The sequence below is a fragment of the Neoarius graeffei genome, chromosome 18 (genome assembly GCF_027579695.1).
Source record: "Neoarius graeffei isolate fNeoGra1 chromosome 18, fNeoGra1.pri, whole genome shotgun sequence".
NCBI lineage: Eukaryota > Metazoa > Chordata > Actinopteri > Siluriformes > Ariidae > Neoarius > Neoarius graeffei.
Window position 1 is genome coordinate 19,643,036 of NC_083586.1, and position 19,455 is coordinate 19,662,490.

The window sequence follows — 19,455 nt, forward strand, 5'->3', positions numbered from 1 at the left end:
GAACCTCCTTAACGGACTTGGGAGTAGGCCAATCCCGGACGGCCAAGGTCTTGGCAGGGTCCATTTGGAGTTGGCCTGTCTGTACAATAAATCCCAGAAAGGAGACCTCGGGAACATGAAATTCGCATTTCTGGGCCTTGGCGAACAGATTGTTCTGTAGCAGCCTCTGGAGAACCTGGCGGACATGGTGGCAGTGCTCCTGCACGGTCTTGGAAAAGATAAGGATGTCGTCGAGGTAGACAAAAACGTACAGGTTAATCATGTCCCTTAAGACGTCGTTGATTAGGGCCTGAAAAACAGCTGGTGCGTTGGTGAGTCCGAAGGGCATCACCTGGTATTCGTAGTGCCCAAACGGGGTGTTAAAGGCAGTCTTCCACTCATCTCCCTGTCGGATACGGATGAGGTGGTATGCGTTCCGTAGGTCCAACTTGGTGAAGACGGTGGCGCCTTGGAGCAGATCGAAAGCAGTGGACATCAGCGGAAGGGGATATCGGTTGTGCACAGTGATCTTGTTCAGGCCCCTGTAGTCAATACATGGTCGGAGCCCCCCATCCTTCTTGCCGACAAAGAAGAAGCCGGCTCCAGCAGGTGAGGTGGAGGGTCGAATGAACCCAGAGACCAGGGCATCTTTGAGGTATTCCTCCATGGCCTTGCGTTCTGGCTGAGAGAGGGAAAACAGTCTGCCACGAGGAGGGGTAGTCCCAGGGAGCAAGTCGATGGCACAGTCGTAGGCCCAGTGTGGAGGAAGAACGGTGGCCCTGCTCTTGCTGAATACCTCCTTGAGATCCCAGTACTCTGTGGGAACTTGAGATAACTCGGTGAGATCAGGGGGCTCGGCAGGAGACACAGGAGAGCTAGAGAGCAGACAAGAGGCATGGCATGCAGGGCCCCATTCCACAACCTGGCTTGTTACCCAGTCTATGCGAGGGTTGTGGCGAGTAAGCCAAGGAAGGCCTAGAATAACTGGGAACTCAGGTGAAGGAATCAGGTGCAGGGATATTTCTTCCTTGTGACCTTGAGACTGGAGGAAGACTGGAGAAGTAACTTGGGTGACTCTTCCATCACCTAAGGCTTGGCCATCGAGGGCAGACACAGACAGTGGGACTTCAAGAAGTGCAGTAGGAATATTGATGCTTTGGGCGAAGTGAATATCCATAAAGTTCCCAGCCGCCCCTGAGTCTAACAAAGCTTGACAAGAGTGGACAGACTCACCCCAGGAGATGGAGACCGGGATGTAGATTCCTTGGCCAGGGAGTCCGGAAGAGAGGGTAGGCCCCGTCACAACCCTCCCTCGGCTGGACGGGGTGGTCCTTTTCCCAAGAGTTCGGGACATGATGCTCGGAAGTGACCCGGCTTGCCACAGTAGATGCAGCACTTGTCCCTCCTTCTGCTCTCCCTCTCAGATGCGGAGAGGCGAGTACGACCCACTTGCATGGGTTCTGGACAGTCACTGAAGGAGGTAGACGGTTTCCAGGTAGAGGTAGGGAGGCTGGGGGGGCTCAAGGCTTGGTGGCGTTCTCTCATCCTGTTGTCCAGACGAATAGCATGTGAGATGAGGGTTTCGAGGTCACTTGGGCATCCAATAGAGGCCAGACCATCCTTGATGGGGTCAGACAGACCATGGTGGAAGGCTGACACCAGGGCAGTCTCGTTCCATCCACTTACTGCTGCGAGCGTTCGGAACGAGATGGCGTAATCTGCGACGCTTCCTCCTTGCCGGATGGACATGAGCTTTCGGGCTGCGTCAGTACTGATGTCCGCCTGATAGAAGACCCGAAGCATCTCTTCAGAAAACAGCTGGAAATCAAGGCACTCAGGTCCCTGTCTTTGCCAGATAGCAGTAGCCCAGGCTCGCGCCTTACCAGCTAATAAGGTTATCACAAAGGCAATCTTGCGGCGATCCGTAGTGTAGGTGGTAGGCTGAAGCTCAAAGGTGAGTTGACACTGGGTAAGGAACTCTCGGCACTCACTGTGCTTGCCGTCGTACCTCTGTGGTGCAAGAAGGCTGGGTTCACGAGGTGAAGAAGGCAGCATGACAGGAGGCACAGGAGCAGGAGCGGGAGCTGGATCAGGAGATGCAGGCAGAGATGTCAGCTGTGCCAGGGTTTTCCCGATTTGCTGAAGCAGTTCCTCGTGGCGAGCAAGGGCCTCACGTTGGCTGGTGAGCATACGTCCATGAGCGTCCATGGTCGCTCCGAAGCGTGTCAAAGCTGCCATAATTCCCTGAAGGTTGGCTGGGTAGACAGTTGAAGCAGCCTCTGCTGAGTCGGTCATGATGGAGTCTTTCTGTTAGGGTTTTGCTGGGATTCGAACCTGGTTCGATGGTGTGATAATCCAGCAAACCCCCACTAGGCCACCAGGGGGATGACTCAAATGCAGAGGCGTGAGGCGGAAGTAGAAAAAGAATCAAAAGGTTTATTTATACTATATACACTATATACAGGGCAAAAAAAAACAAAAAAAAAAACAAAAGAGTATAATCCAACACTGGGAAGACAAAGGGAAAAATAAAATATCAAAAGTTCAAAGTCCAAAAAGGAAAAGGCAAAAATGCAAAAGCTCAGAAGATCCAAAAACACAGTCACTACTAAATCCCAAAGAAAATCAAAGTGCAAAACAAAGAACACAGTACAGAGGAAACTGGAGATAAACATAACAGCACAAAGACTCCGTCACAAGAGGACTGAACTCAGGGGTATAAATACCCAAACTAATTAAGGACACAGGTGAAGATAATCAGGACTAAACAGGCAATTAACAAAAACACAAAACACAGGAACAGTGGCGGCCTCTAGAGGCCAAAATAAACATGACACGAAGAGTAAATAACAGCGGCCTCTAGAGGCCAAAACAGTCCTAGTCCTAACATTTGCGGGCGGGAGCGGGACTGAAAATCATAATTCTTTGAGGTAGCGGGACTGCACAATGCGGGAGCGGGCGGGAGCGGGACTGAAAATTCTGTCCCGCACAGACCTCTAGTGGGAGAAGCAAACTGGGAATGAAGCCAAAACACTGGATGAGAATCGTAGTCAAAGAACAAGCAAGGGTCCGTCAATCAGCAAACAGAGCAATGAAGACAGGACTAGAGAACATAGTAGAGAAAATGAGAACAAGGGTCAAAATAACTAGAGTGCATGCAGAAGGTAAACAGCTTGGTATGCCAGGAGTAAATACTGAATGATACTTCACAACTAGGGAGCCTGTGAGAGAGGCTTAAGTAACAGGAGTGATGATTAGTAAAGGAGAGACAGATGTAATTAATAAGCAGGTGATAGAGGGCACTGTGGTTCTTGGGCATTGTAGTTTTGAGAAGCCATGTTAGTAGTCTGTTCCGAGCTGTCACTCTCAACGCCATTACTGACACGAGGAATTTAATTCTGGTCTAATTCTATTTATTGCAGTAGGATTCCAGATACTCTATAAATATTCCATTCTGTTATGAATCAGAAAAAAATATTATAAATCACAGCACTTTTATTTTTTTAAAGTACCTTGTGTACTTCAACAATGTTACACAAAGATCGATACATAACAGTTGTAAATGTCACTTAATTCCACAGGGTTGTCGATAATGGTGGACACCAGTGAAAGTGATCACTATTATTGACACCTCATGTGACTTCTCAAATGCGCGTTTAGATACAAAATGGCAACTGTCAAATGAAAGAGTAAGAAACAAAGTAGGTTTTGACAAGGAGATCATGAAATATCGGTGAATTTGATCAGTAAAAACATGTTCATGAGCTTTCCACCATGCTTACCTGTGATGATAACATCCAGGTTTTCCTCAAATTGCTGATTGTACTGAAAAAATTCCATCTCAGGTAATGAGCTGTGTCATCAGACGACAAGATGAAAGGGCGAGGGGGGTCTTCTGGTTGATTAATTAACCAATAATAACTGTTGTAACTGAAACTCACCTTTGTAAAATTGTTTTTTATTGGTAAATCTGAAAAGGTGTTGATAATTATGAACTGTTGATAATTGTAGCCATCACTCTATTTTTGATTATTAATGACCTTAATGATGATACAATATATTAACATATTTTAAACATTTTATATTTCTTTTTTTGGGGGGGGTAAAAAACTAATGCCATGTGACCTCATCGACTGGATTTAGCAATGCCTATATCGGGGATGTGCATTGAAAAGACGCTCTTTATCCTGTTGCTCTTTAGACTCCTTACAAGAGAGTTTGGGAAAACCACATACAGAGACAACATTCATTGCTTCAGAGAGTCTCTCAACTCTCTCTTTAGCCCTAAAGGGCAATGTTATCAGGAAACCTACCCCAGGGCTGTTAGACAGAGTGAGAAGACGCAGTGGTGCTTTACTCTTGTGGTATTTTGACCAAACTATGTCACAGACATTTCATTGAGACCTCAGGGAGCTGTGGAAAAGGGGTATGTTACCTTTGAAGATGATTTTTCTAACCATATTTGAATGCAATTTAGATGAACATACACAAGCTGAAGATGGGCAGAGGAGAGCGTTATCCGCTGGAGATTGTTGACATCATGGGGATTGAAGCACAAGAAGGAATAAAACATGATGACATCATCAGTGTGTTTAAGGGACACATTTCAGATGAGTACATTGTAAGTACCGGTGCATTCTATTATTTCTAGCATTTGAGAAAAGATCACAAGATCAAACTTTGTCACTCTGTATCAAGCACCACACTCCTCATGCATTCATTTTGTAGAACTATATGTTTTGTATGTATTATTCCATGCATATTATAAATCTAAACAAAATAATCAGTGAGGATTAATCTTTCATGATCAAAGACTAAAGTTAATTAAATGTGCGAAATCTTGCTTGTGGATAAACGGGTTTAATTTAAACTTTATAATTCATGAATATTTTTTTTTCTGTTCTAGTTTAATCCTGGGGTAACCATAGCTGATGACGACCCGCATTACATAAAGAACCCAACTTTGGGTGATAAGGTTCACTGTCTGGTGTGTGTTCTGCCTGCAGACTCGGTCTCAATGTTGGACTCCAAGGTCCTTGACAAAATGGACCATGTTAGGACGAGTGCTAGCCTGCTTGGTAAAATAAATTATTTATTCATTTTGGTAATTTTTTTCTGCTTAAGCTTACCCATTACTGATTATTATTATTCAAACTTGTAAGTGTTATTAATTCATGCTGGGAACTGGAGGCAGGGCAGAGCAGTTAAGTCAGCTGGAAACCAGTGTAGAGCAGTAGGCAACAGATATGGGGTTTTAATGGCCACTAGTGGATAAGATACTGAAAAGAAAAGAAAATAGAAAAAACATTACTTTCATTTTTGAATGAACTAGCCAAAGTGTTTTATTAGACAACAATTTTCAAATGACTACAATTTTTTTTTATCAATGAAAGAGTACATTAAACTGTTTAACTGGTTTCAGAACATCCATGAAACAACTTAGCTCCTATTTTCAAGTTAAATAGGAAAACAAACCCCACAGTCTTTCATGTTACCAGATAAATCTAAAGTATAGCATTTTTTCAGACAGCTTTATCTCTGACTGTTACAAAACCTGGGAAAGCCAAATGAGCCACAACCAATACTCAAGAGATAGGACCCAAGTGCAGATCAGGGGTAGGTTTCCCAATAACATTGCTCTTTAGGGCTAAAGAGAAAGTTGGGCAACCCTCTTAAGCAATGAACGTTGTCTCTGTACGTGGTTTTCCCGAACTCATTCGGTCGACTGCCTTTCAGATTTCTCAAGTTTAGGTCATAAAAAGAATTTTCCCTGACACCCAATTATTTTTGTTTAATGGCCCAAAAACTACTGAATTCAAATCACAGACTTCCAATTTTATGAGGTTTTTTAAAATAGAACAATTTTCCTGCTTTACCATGATGCAATTCAAGATACTACGTCATGCATCATGTGATGGGCTTTTCCCGTTCGTGAAAGGCATTGTGGGATACAAATTTGAAACAGGAGAGGAAAATGGAGGACATTAATAAAATGTGAAAGACCGACGACAGTAATGGACAGCGAGAAGAAAAGACATTATGTTGCGAAGGAAAAGAAACGCAAGACCAAACTAATAAATATTGGCGGTCAGCGAGCACCTCGGTGTGATCAGCTGTTCGTTTAGCAACAGAAGGATATAACTGTTAGTGCACGGTCAAGGTAAACCTGTAGATGGCAGTAATGCAACACTGTGGATGCCAGCTGCCATAAAACCCAAAAGAAGAAGACGACAACTAAGATAAACCTGCACATGTGCACAGGATTTCCTCTGTCTGCTTGACTGTGCAAAGCAAGTGATTTCATGTACATTATTTGCTAGGGAATCCCCTCAAATTAAACAACTTCCCAGTCACAGAATGGCCTGTTTGGTTTGTTTATATATATATATATATATATTTTACAAAAATATCACAATGACCAAATTTCAGAGGGAACTAAATTTCACTGATTTTATGAAATCAAAAGGTTGTCTAGTTTTAATAGCAATATTATGAAGCGTGTCTTTGCAATGGGCGTCCCCGATATAGGCATTAGTAATTGCTAAATCCAGTCAAGGAGGTCACATGGCATTCATTTTTTACAAAACAAAAAACAAAGTGGTTAAAATATTGTATTGTCATTAAGCATTACATACAGTGGAAATAAAAAGCGTACACACCCCATTAAAATGATAGATTTTTCTGATGTAAAAAAATGAGACCATGATAAATAATTTCAAAACTTTTCTCACCTTTAATGTGACCCATAACCTGTACAATTCAATTGAAAAACAAACATGAAAAAAAAGTACAATAAACTGGTTGCATAAGTATGCACACCCTTAAACTAATACTTTGGTGAAACACCTTTTGATTTAATTACAGCATTCAGTCTTTTTGGGTTCACACCTCCCATCAATTAAAATTACTCTGATTAACCCCAAATAAAGTTCAGACATTTACTCAGTTGCATCCTACAGCAAAAGCCAGGGTTCACAGAGAGCTTATAGAGCGTCAAAGGGATCTCATTGTTGAAAGGTATCAGTCAGGAGAAGGGGACAAAAACATCTCCACGGCATTAGATATACCATGGAGCACAGTGAAGACAGTTATCAAGAAGTGGAGAAAAAATGGGACAACAATGACATGACCGAGAACTGGAGGTCCCCCCAAAATTGATGAAAAGATGACAAAAACTGGTCAGGGAGGCTGCCAAGAGGCCTACAGCAACACTGAAGGAGCTGCAGGAATTTCTGGCAAGTACTGGTTGTGTACTACATGTAACAACAATCTCCTGTATTCTCCAAATGTCTGGACTATGACGTAGGGTCAAAGAAAAACATCAAGACCTGGCTAAATTTTGCAAAAAAATACATCAACTCTCCTAAAAGCATGTGGGAAAATGTTATGGTCTGATGAAACCAAGGTTGAACTTTTTGGCGACAATTCCAAAAGGTTTGTTTAGCGCAAAAACAATGAAGCACATCACCAAAAGAATCCCATACCGACGGTGAAGCATGGTGGTGGCAGCATCATGTTTTGGGGTTGTTTTTCTTCAGCTGGAACAGGGGCTTTAGTCAAGGTGGAAGGAATTATGAACAGTTCTAAATACCAGTCAGTTTTGGCCCAAAACCTTCAGGTGTCTGCTAGAACGCTGAAGATGAAGAGGAATTTCATCTTTCAGCATGACAATGACCCCCAAAAAAGTTTTGGAATGGCCCAGCCAGAGCCCAGACCTAAATCCAATTAAAAATCGGTGGGGTGACCTGAAGAGGGCTGTGCACAAGAGACTGACAGATTTGGAGCGCTTTTGCAAGGAAGAGTGGGCAAATATTGCCAAGTCTAGATGTGGCAGGCTGATCGACTCCGACCCAAAAAGACTGAATGCTGTAATTAAATCAAAAGGTGCTTCAACAAAGTATTAGTTTAAGGGTGTGCACACTTATGCAACCAGCTTATTGTACATTTAAAAAAAAAATTGTTTTCCCCTAATAGATTTGTTTGTTTTTCAATTGAATTGTACAAGTTATAGGTCACATTGAAGGTGGGAAAAGTTTTGAAATTACTGTATTTATCATGATCTAATTTTTTTACATCAGAAAAAAACTCTCATTTTAACGGGGTGTGTACACTCTTTATATCTACTGTATATAATGTGGTAATTAATAAGCGAAACATTTTTACATTTTTGGACAATATTTTTTATTCCAAGCATGTTTTTTTAATTAAATGATACATTCACACGAAAGAATCAACAAATAATAATAAATAATTAAGTAAATGTGTTCCCCGTGCCCACTTATTTCACTGTTACTCAAACATACAGCAAACATACAGTCAGGATTATTTCAACTGTTATCCACAATGCAAAGGTAGCAATGTTCTTCCTTATATGTGCTCGAACAGAGAGAGAGAAAGAGAGAGAGGTGTTTTGATCTGTGTGTACCTAAAGAGGTTGAATTGACCTCCTTTTATATATATATATATATATATATATATATATATATATATACCCCTCCTAGAACTGCCACCTTATTGTGGTGGAGGGGTTTGTGTGCTTGAATGATCCTAGGAGCTATGTTGTCGGGGGCATTATGCCCCTGTTAGGGTTTCCCAAGGCAGACAGGTCCTAGGTGACAGGCCAGACCAAGAGCAGTTCACCAAAAAACCCCTATGGAGAAAAAATCCAGGACCGTGACGTCGCCCGGTAGGACGCAGCCGGGGCCCCACCCTGGAGCCAGGCCCGGGGTTGGGGCTCGTATGCGAGCGCTTGGTGGCCGGGCCTTTGCCCATGGGGCCCGGCCGGGCTCAGCCCGAAGAGGTGACGTGGGCCCGACCTCCTGTGGGTTCACCACCCACAGAGGTAGCAGTAGGGGTTTGGTGCAGTGTGGATTGGGTGGCAGTCGAAGGCAGGGGCCTCGACGACCTGATCCCCGGACACAGCGGCTGGCTGTTGGGACATGGAATGTCACTTCGCTGGGGGGGAAGGAGCCTGAGCTTGTGCGGGAGGTTGAGAGGTACCGGCTAGAGATAGTCGGGCTCACCTCCACGCACAGCTTGGGCTCTGGAACCCAGCTCCTCGAGAGGGGCTGGACTTTCCACTTCTCTGGAGTCGCCCGTGGTGAGCGGCGGCGGGCTGGTGTGGGCTTCCTTATAGCTCCCCAGCTCAGCCGCCATGTGTTGGAGTTTACCCCAGTGAACGAGAGGGTCGCCTCTCTGCGCCTTCGGATTGGGGAGAGGGCTCTTGCTGTTGTTTGTGCCTACGGGCCAAATAGCAGTATAGAGTATCCGGCCTTCTTGGAGTCCCTGGGAGAGGTACTGAGGGGTGCTCAGACTGGGGACTCCATTGTGCTACTGGGGGACTTCAATGCTCACGTGGGCGATGACAGTGACACCTGGAGGGGCGTGGTTGGGAGGAACGGCCTCCCCGATCTGAACCCGAGTGGTGTTTTGTTATTGGACTTCTGTGCTAGTCACAGTTTGTCCATAACGAACACCATGTTCGAGCATAGGGGTGTCCATAAGTGCACGTGGCACCAGGACACCTTAGGTCGGAGGTCGATGATCGACTTTGTAGTCGTGTCATCTGATCTCCGACCCTATGTCTTGGACACTCGGGTGAAGAGAGGGGCTGAGTTGTCAACTGATCACCACCTGGTGGTGAGTTGGATCCGCTGGCGGAGGAGGAAGCTGGACAGACCTGGCAGGCCCAAACGTATGGTGAGGGTCTGCTGGGAACGTCTGGCCGAGCACTCTGTTGGGGAGGTCTTTAACTCCCACCTCCGGGAGAGCTTTTCCCAGCTTCCGAGGGAGGCGGGGGACATTGAGTCTGAGTGGACCATGTTCTCTACCTCCATTGTGGACGCAGCTGTTCGGAGCTGTGGCCGCAAGGTCTCCGGTGCCTGTCGTGGCGGCAATCCCCGAACCCGGTGGTGGACACCGGAAGTAAGGGATGCCGTCAAGCTGAAGAAGGAGTCCTATCGGGCCATGTTGACCTCCGGGACTCCTGAGGCAGCCGACGGGTATCGGCAGGCCAGGCGTGCTGCAGCTCGGGCAGTTGCAGAGGCAAAAACTCGGAACTGGGAGGAGTTCGGGGAGGCCATGGAGAAGGACTATCGGTCGGCCTCGAAGAAATTCTGGCAAACCGTCCGGCGCCTCAGGAGGGGGAAGCAGTACTCTGCCAACACTGTTTACAGTGCGGGTGGGGAGCTGTTGACCTCGACTGGGGACATTGTCGGGCGGTGGAAGGAATACTTTGAGGATCTCCTCAATCCCACCGTCATGTCTTCCACTGAGGAGACTGAGGCTGATGACTCAGAGGTGGACTCGTCCATTACCCAAGCCGAAGTCACTGAGGTGGTTTGCAAGCTCCTCGGTGGCAAGGCACCGGGGGTGGATGAGATCCGCCCTGAGTATCTCAAGTCTCTGGATGTTGTGGGGCTGTCTTGGTTGACACGCCTCTGCAACATCGCGTGGCGGTCGGGGACAGTGCCTCTGGAGTGGCAGACTGGGGTGGTGGTCCCTCTTTTTAAGAAAGGGGACCGGAGAGTGTGCTCCAATTATAGGGGAATCACACTTCTCAGCCTCCCAGGGAAAGTTTACTCCAGGGTACTGGAGAGGAGAATTCGACCAATAGTCGAACCTCGGATCCAGGAGGAACAATGCGGTTTTCGTCCTGGTCGCGGAACACTGGACCAGCTCTATACCCTTCATAGGGTGCTCGAGGGTTCATGGGAGTTTGCCCAACCAGTCCACATGTGCTTTGTGGATCTGGAGAAGGCATTCGACCGTGTCCCCCGTGGTATTCTGTGGGGGGTGCTTCGGGAGTATGGGGTTCGGGGCTCTTTGCTAAGGGCTGTCCGGTCCCTGTACGAACGGAGCAGGAGTCTGGTTCGCATTGCCGGCAGTAAGTCAGACCTGTTCCCGGTGCATGTTGGACTCCGTCAGGGCTGCCCTTTGTCACCGGTTCTGTTCATAATTTTTATGGACAGAATTTCTAGGCGCAGCCAGGGGCCGGAAGGAATCCTGTTTGGGAACCACAGGATTTCATCTCTGCTTTTTGCGGATGATGTTGTCCTGTTGGCTTCTTCAAACCAGGACCTTCAGCATGCACTGGGGCGGTTTGCAGTCGAGTGTGAAGCGGCTGGGATGAGAATCAGCACCTCCAAGTCCGAGGCCATGGTTCTCGACCGGAAAAGGGTGGCTTGCCCTCTCCAGGTTGGTGGAGAAGTCCTGCCTCAAGTGGAGGAGTTTAAGTATCTCGGGATCTTGTTCACGAGTGAGGGAAGGATGGAGCGTGAGATCGACAGGCGGATCGGTGCAGCCTCCGCAGTGATGCGGTCGCTTTACCGGTCCGTCGTGGTGAAGAAGGAGCTGAGCCAAAAGGCGAAGCTCTCAATTTACCGGTCGATCTACGTTCCGACTCTCACCTATGGTCATGAGCTTTGGGTAATGACAGAAAGAACAAGATCGCGGATACAAGCGGCTGAAATGAGTTTCCTTCGCAGGGTGGCTGGGCGCTCCCTTAGAGATAGGGTGAGAAGCACAGTCACTCGGGAGGAGCTCGGAGTAGAGCCGCTGCTCCTCCACATCGAGAGGAACCAGCTGAGGTGGCTCGGGCATCTTTTTCGGCTGCCTCCTGGACGCCTCCCTGGGGAGGTGTTCCAGGCATGTCCCCCCGGGAGGAGGCCCCGGGGAAGACCCAGGACACGCTGGAGGGACTATGTCTCTTGGCTGGCCTGGGAACGCCTCGGTGTTCTTCCCGAGGAGCTGGCCGAGGTGTCTGGGGAAAGGGAAGTTTGGGCTTCCATGCTTAGACTGCTGCCTCCGCGACCCGGTCCTGGATAAGCGGAAGAAGACGAGACGAGACGAGATATATATATATATATATATATATATATATATATATATATATATAGAGAGAGAGAGAGAGAGAGAGAGAGAGAGAGAGAGAGGTAAATTCAACCTCTTTAGGTACACACAGATCAAAACCTATCTCTCTCTCGCTTGCGCACAGGTGCTTGTGCTCACACACACACACACACACACAATATTAGACGTGCAGAAATTTGTCTCATTTATGACACTAAATGAGATAATCACTCTCCTAATGGAGTTAAATTTGATGAAAATGTGGTGATATCAATGTGACATTATGATATCCGTACGTGATTCCATAACATTGAAATATATTCATAATATTTTGTGTATATTTATTTTAAAAATTTATGTACTTGCAGCGTACAAGAAAAATAATTGAACCAGTTTCCCCCATTGATTGTGAGAGTCCCTTGGAGGCGCATGCACAGTCTATGTATTTGGCTGTGAGGAAGTTGCTTTTTGTTTTGAATGAGTGATCTGGGTCTCTCGTAAATTCAGAGCAAACTAAAGGACCACTTGGGCTACAGTGTTGTTTGGGAAAACCACGTTAGCTTGACGATGGATCTTAAGAGGTAATTAAAGACACTCTTGGCCTTAAGAGGCTTTTGGGAAACCCACCCCAGATAATTAGGGGACAAACCTTTGACTACTCGTTACAAAAATTTAACCAGGAAAAAAGAGCTGAAGCCTTGAGAGAGTGGGTCGGTTAATAAGGCGAGGCCAACATAGCGCCAAGGAAAGGACTAGAATAGAACTCTAATTTTCAAAATACCAATACGGGCTTAGTCTTGCACCCAGATACCTCTTTTTGACCAACAGGAAATGGGTTCTTCAACCAGTTCCATTCAGGATTCTTTGTATCTTGGTGCCTGCGAGCAAACTAGCCCACAATTTCAACAGTTTTGAGTGGAAACGTTGTAATCAAGAAGTATCATGAACGGAGGGCACAGCGGGAGTAAACAGTGACAGCAAGATAGTGGAGCACATTGATTACCTACGAGCTTTTGTTCAGTTATTGCAGATAAGTATTTTCATTCCATTTTTTTTTAATGAAGAAGCATCATGGGGGAAGCCATGCCCTAATGGATAGAGAAGCAGCTTTGGGAATAAAAGGTTTGATTCCCTGGACCAGCAGGAATGACTGAAGTGCCCTTGAGCAAGGCACCTAATCCCCAACTGCTCCCCAGGCTGCTCTGGGGATGTTGTATGTTGCTCTCGATAAGAATGCCATTCATGTAATGTATCCTTTTCCATTGCATTCTCCATTGTTGTGCTCTACTTCCTCTCCAAACTAATGACATGCCCACTGATGTCGTTCTAGTTTGTGCTGGAAAAACCAGCTGCATTTTGGTTCCAGCTGGGAACCAACTTTGCAGGTTCTGAACCAATTAATATTTTTGGTTGCAATACTCTAAATGGGTCAAAATGTGGTGCATGAACCAGAGCAGAACCTGTTCCCTGTTGGTGGAAAAGGGGTAAAATTTGAGCAACCTGTCAGCAGCCCTTACTGATGGAGCCAGTTGCCACTAACATCCAAGAAGCAGCTCTTTGGCTCCCTCTGGTGGCGGCTCAGGGCCAGGGCAGCCTGCCTCTGACATTCTTTTAGGAAACTTTATATACCATATCTAAGTTTACACACATTTCAATCCGTTTACAAGTCACTGCGAATTAGGTCTTATTATTGAAACAATAACATTTCAATAACAATGTGTCATAGTGTTTATCCATTTATAGTTACGTTCAATGCTGTGGAGCCACTACAAATGAAGCTCTTGTTCCAACACTAAAACAAACAAACAAACAAACAAACAAACAAACAAACAAACAAACAAAAATAGTTGTTTCTTCACCACATCACCAATCTCTAACCAATTTGTAGTCCATATACAGTTATCTTGGTAAGTGGTCAGGGTCTCATTGGAGCAGAAATTAAAAATAAACCAAGCCTGAAAATTATTTGATAATTAAATTATTAAATTTTAATTTTGTAGGAATCCCTCAGGTCATTGTGATGACCAAGGTGGATAAAGCCTGTGAGCTGGTTAAAGGGGATCTAAAGAAAATGTATTATAGCAAGAAGATCCGAGAGAAGGTAATCTGTGTGTGTGTGTGTGTCTTTTTAGCACAAGCAATGTCCCCACTTGTATAGCAATACTGACACTTGTAACCATTTGGCAGGTCCCCACAAGGTTCAGGTTCACATGTCTTAATGATCTCATTCTCACGTCTCCACATAATGCCTGCCGATCTTTATTTCCTCAGGTTCATGAGTGCAGTAGTAATGTCGGCATCCCATTAAATGCCATCTACCCTGTGAATACCTACTCTGAAATCATCACCCAAGATCCTGATATCGACCTGTTCCTCCTCATTGCACTGAGAGATATTCTTAATTTTGCCAATGACTATGTAGAACGTGAGTTGGAAAAAGATGACAACTGATGAGAGAGATATGAACAAAAGCTTCAGCTTTCATGCTAACATCCCTTCAACACTGTTAACTAAATGCATTCTGGGACTGGGATTTCTCACTAATCTGTGATTGAACATTATCTCTTGTGTTTGAGATTGTTCAAAGAAATATTTTAAAGATTCATGGTGAAGTTTTCCTGAAATGGTCAGTGGTTTTTAGGAATCTTTATTTATTGTATATTGTCTTGGTTGAAAAATTTGTTTGTGTACACAATCTTTATTATAGGTAATAGTAGTGACTTTAGTGCTGCATAAATGTAGTTATCATTAAAAAATGTCATCAGTTACGAATTTGTTTCTTTGTTTTGTGTTATTTGTATCTGTAAAAGTATATTTGTGTAATAATCTAAACCTTGACAAGCAGGACAAACAATGAGAATAAACTCCGAGTTAGTTATATTAATTCATTTATGAATATGAATTTTATGGCACATCAAAAGTGACTGTATCAAAAGCGTGTGCTCCTCATCCTGAATCCCACCACCTATTACACTACAGACATGAGGTGGATTCATCAGCGTACATGGACTGAAAGAGAAGATGCTACCATCACTCCGTGCCCTTGTTCGTCGTGCACTTTTCCAACATGACTAAACACACATCTAAGGGCACTGTTGGATTTCTGAAGAAGAACAGGGTGAAAGTGATTCAGTGGCCAAGTATGTCTCCTGATCTGAACCCAATCGAACACCTATGGGGAATTCTGAAGAGACAAGTTGAGCATCACTCTCCATCCAGCATCCAGTCACTAAAAGAGGTCATTGTTGAAGAATGGAAAAAGATTGATGTTGCAAAATGTCGCCAACTTGTTCGTTCCATGCCTAGAAGACTTGGTGCTGTCATTAAAAATCATGGAGGCCATACAAAGTACTAGATGTAGTAGTTTTTGTTGTGGGGTGTGCGCATTTTTGCACCACCCTAATTTGAGTAAAACTGAAAAATGTGTAATCTAAGTTATATTATTAACCTTACTTTCCTGTTATAAGTTAAACAGATGTTATATTAAACTTTGCCTTGTCAACATTTTGGAAATTGTGTTCATTGAGATATTGTTTAAAATGTTACTTTTCAAAGGGGGTGTACTCATTTACACTGAGCACTGTATATTAATTTAGTGTAATAGCACATTCAATGCAAATTAAATTAGTTTAATTATTCAGTGTTTTTGCATTAGTTTAATTATTCAGTGTTTTAAATCGTACCAGGAAAGCAAACAGGAGAACATCCATCCATTCATTATCTGTAGCCACTTATCCTCAAACAAGAGAACATACTGTATCTAATCACATAAATATCATTCAGAAAGAGACGCAAGTGTTATGTAAATGTAGGTATGTTGTTTGAACCTTTAAAACAGCTCTCACAATACCTCAGTCCAACATGATGGTCCAAGGTAAGCGAGTCTTTTCTTACGTTCTCGCACAATTTTGCGCAATCACAACATTTGCTTATTACAAAATGTTACAGTACTTATCATTATCAACACTGCAGTAGTGTTTAAATACAACCCCGATTCCAAAAAAGTTGGGACAAAGTACAAATTGTACATAAAAACGGAATGTAATAATTCACAAATCTCAAAAACTGATATTGTATTCACAATAGAACATAGACAACATATCAAATGTCGAAAGTGAGACATTTTGAAATTTCATGCCAAATATTGGCTCATTTGAAATTTCATGACAGCAACACATCTCAAAAAAGTCGGGACAGGGGCAATAAGAGGCTGGAAAAGTTAAAGGTACAAAAATGGAACAGGTGGAGGACCAAATTGCAACTCATTAGGTCAATTGGCAATAGGTCATTAACATGACTGGGTATAAAAAGAGCATCTTGGAGTGGCAGCGGCTCTCAGAAGTAAAGATGGGAAGAGGATCACCAATCCCCCCAATTCTGTGCCCACAAATAGTGGAGCAATATCACAAAGGAGTTTGACAGTGTAAAATTGCAAAGAGTTTAAACATATCATCTACAGTGCATAATATCATCAAAAGATTCAGAGAATCTGGAAGAATCTCTGTGCGTAAGGGTCAAGGCCGGAAAACCATACTGGGTGCCCGTGATCTTCGGGCCCTTAGACGGCACTGCATCACATACAGGCATGCTTCTGTATTGGAAATCACAAAATGGGCTCAGGAATATTTCCAGAGAACATTATCTGAGAACACAATTCACCGTGCCATCCGCCGTTGCCAGCTAAAACTCTATAGATCAAAGAAGAAGCCGTATCTAAACATGATCCAGAAGCGCAGACGTCTTCTCTGGGCCAAGGCTCATTTAAAATGGACTGTGGCAAAGTGGAAAACTGTTCTGTGGTCAGACGAATCAAAATTTGAAGTTCTTTATGGAAATCAGGGACGCCGTGTCATTCGGACTAAAGAGGAGAAGGACGACCCAAGTTGTTATCAGCGCTCAGTTCAGAAGCCTGCATCTCTGATGGTATGTGGTTGCATTAGTGCGTGTGGCATGGGCAGCTTACACATCTGGAAAGACACCATCAATGCTGAAAGGTATATCCAGGTTCTAGAGCAACATATGCTCACATCCAGACGACGTCTCTTTCAGGGAAGACCTTGCATTTTCCAACATGACAATGCCAAACCACATACTGCATCAATTACAGCATCATGGCTGCGTAGAAGAAGGGTCCGGGTACTGAACTGGCCAGCCTGCAGTCCAGATCTTTCACCCATAGAAAACATTTGGCGCATCATAAAACGGAAGATACGACAAAAAAGACCTAAGACAGTTGAGCAACTAGAATCCTACATTAGACAAGAATGGGTTAACATTCCTATCCCTAAACTTGAGCAACTTGTCTCCTCAGTCCCCAGACGTTTACAGACTGTTGTAAAGAGAAAAGGGGATGTCTCACAGTGGTAAACATGGCCTTGTCCCAACTTTTTTGAGATGTGTTGTTGTCATGAAATTTAAAATCACCTAATTTTTCTCTTTAAATGATACATTTTCTCAGTTTAAACATTTGATATGTCATCTATGCTCTATTCTGAATAAAATATGGAATTTTGAAACTTCCACATCATTGCATTCCGTTTTTATTTGCAATTTGTACTTTGTCCCAACTTTTTTGGAATTGGGGTTGTATAGCATAATGATTCTGACAACACAGAAAGGATCTCAAACAAACAGACAGACTTTAAGTTTTTGTGAGAAACTTCACATATCTATTTTGATCAAATCTGACATTTATTTATGTTCCTGAATTGAGAACTCCAGAAGCCTCAGAGACCAGTAGAGTGGAGGTGAGAATTAGTACATATCAGTCGTGCGCGCTGTGGCATGTGCACCTGAAGGCACACCCTGGGCTGCGCAGGCGCCGAGAGGACTCCAGCATGCGCGCTGTTAATGACACACACCTGAACTTAATTAAGGAGCTACCTGTGCACCTATTTAAGGACTGTGTTCTGATGCATGATCAGTGCGAAGTATTATGCTATGTTAGTACACATTACCAAGCCTTTCTACCCTTGTTCCTGATTTCCTGATTGTTGTTCCTGTTTCTCATTACCATTGTCGCTCTGCCTCTGATATCCTGTTTGCGCCTCGCCTGACCATTTGCTTGTTTTATGTTTTTGATTTAGCCTGCTGACTTGGATTGTATGTATATATATATATATATATATATATATATCAGAGGTGGAAAGTAACGAATTACATTACATTACTTGCGTTACTGTACTTGAGTAGCTTTTTTGTGTACTTATACTTTTTCAAGTAATTTTTAAAGAGTGTACTTTTACTTTTACTTAAGTATGTTTTCTTTTAAGTAGTGTACTTTGGTACATTTTCCATCACAACCGTTACTGAGTAAAAATAAATAAATAAATAAAAAATTTAAAAAAGGCTAAAACGGAGAAGGGGAAATTCGTTCTGGAACTGAATCACGGGAAGGACAGTTGTCGTGCGCGCGAGTCTCACACAGACGATGGCGGACATGCACCGGCGCTTTTGGGGGGGGGGGGGCTCAAGCCCCTGGGCCACAGCCAATCAGGGGCCTTGTAATATTAATAAAATAATAAACTGTCGGAATCGTGGGCCTACATTAATGTACGGATAGAAATAAGGTTAGAAATAAATGAGCGCACAGTAGCCTGCTGTAAGAGACATGGTGGATGTGGTTCGCGAAATGAGCACCCACAAATGTACCAGAATTAAATGTAACAAAATGTAACGTCATGCACGAAAGCGCGCCAAAGACTGCAGACTACTGAGACACAAATTTAGAGGCTTTGAAAGATGAAGCGTTCACATGTTAGTGGGGTGCATAAAAGGAAAAAAAGAGAGAGATGCAGGTAATGATAGAATCGTTGCCTAAAGTCACAGACTTTTTAAGGTAAGGATCACCAATCTGTTCAGAATATCAGCTACTTATCAGTTATCAGCCTACCAGCAGCTAGGCTATGTGCAGCTAGGCTAGATATGCTATGATCTGTCCAACAGTAAAATAAATCAGTTGTGATTTGAATACGTGTCGTGTGATTTGAGTTATAATCCTGTTAGTATAATAGCATATTTCGATGGGGATAATAAAATGTCTAAAATGGCATCTACTGAAGAAATTGATGAAAAGCTTGTAGGCTATAATGTTCACAGTTCGGGCAGCAGACAGAGTAAGCATACTGAGGGGAATAGCAATACAAAGCTAGCGCAGATCCACATTTCTCGCTAGCTGTGTTGGGTGTGTTGTTAACCCGTGTGGATTTAAGTGAAATACTTGAGAAGTTCTGTGGTCAAGACAACGTTTTAAGGTAAGGACGCTTGATTATTAATGTTTGCCCGCCGTGGCTTGTTGTTGACGAAAGGCCCACATGATTTTGCCTTATGCAGCTACTGCTAGCGTCATGCTTTGAACTAGGTTAAGCTCATTTGCGCTAAAGGATGGGTTTATTGAAGGACTTTGATGTAGCTAGTTTCTTTTAAAAAAATCGTACGCTCAATACAGCATGCCCGTGTTTATCATGTTTAACTTTTTTCTTGATGGAGTGCGTGAAATATTGTTGAGTGGTATTTCGATGCAGTCATGTCAAAAAGGCAGTTGAATGCACGGTCTCATTCAAGGAGAAGGAAGACTTGCATGATGCTTTAACATAGATTGGTAAAACAGACCCCAGTAGGACTTGG

General features: G+C 43.9%; 1 protein-coding gene across 1 annotated transcript in view; it reads left to right on the forward strand.

Annotated features, from left to right (window-relative positions):
* LOC132866627 (interferon-induced protein 44-like) overlaps positions 1–15,209 on the forward strand; it is a 40,973-nt gene extending 25,764 nt beyond the window's left edge. The window contains exons 5-8 of the mRNA XM_060899420.1: positions 4,457–4,600; positions 4,886–5,057; positions 13,830–13,930; positions 14,101–15,209. Coding sequence (XP_060755403.1) covers positions 4,457–4,600; positions 4,886–5,057; positions 13,830–13,930; positions 14,101–14,280 — 597 coding nt within the window. The 3' untranslated portion in view covers positions 14,281–15,209. The remainder of the gene's footprint in view (positions 1–4,456; positions 4,601–4,885; positions 5,058–13,829; positions 13,931–14,100) is intronic.
* The last annotated feature ends 4,246 nt before the right edge of the window (positions 15,210–19,455 follow it).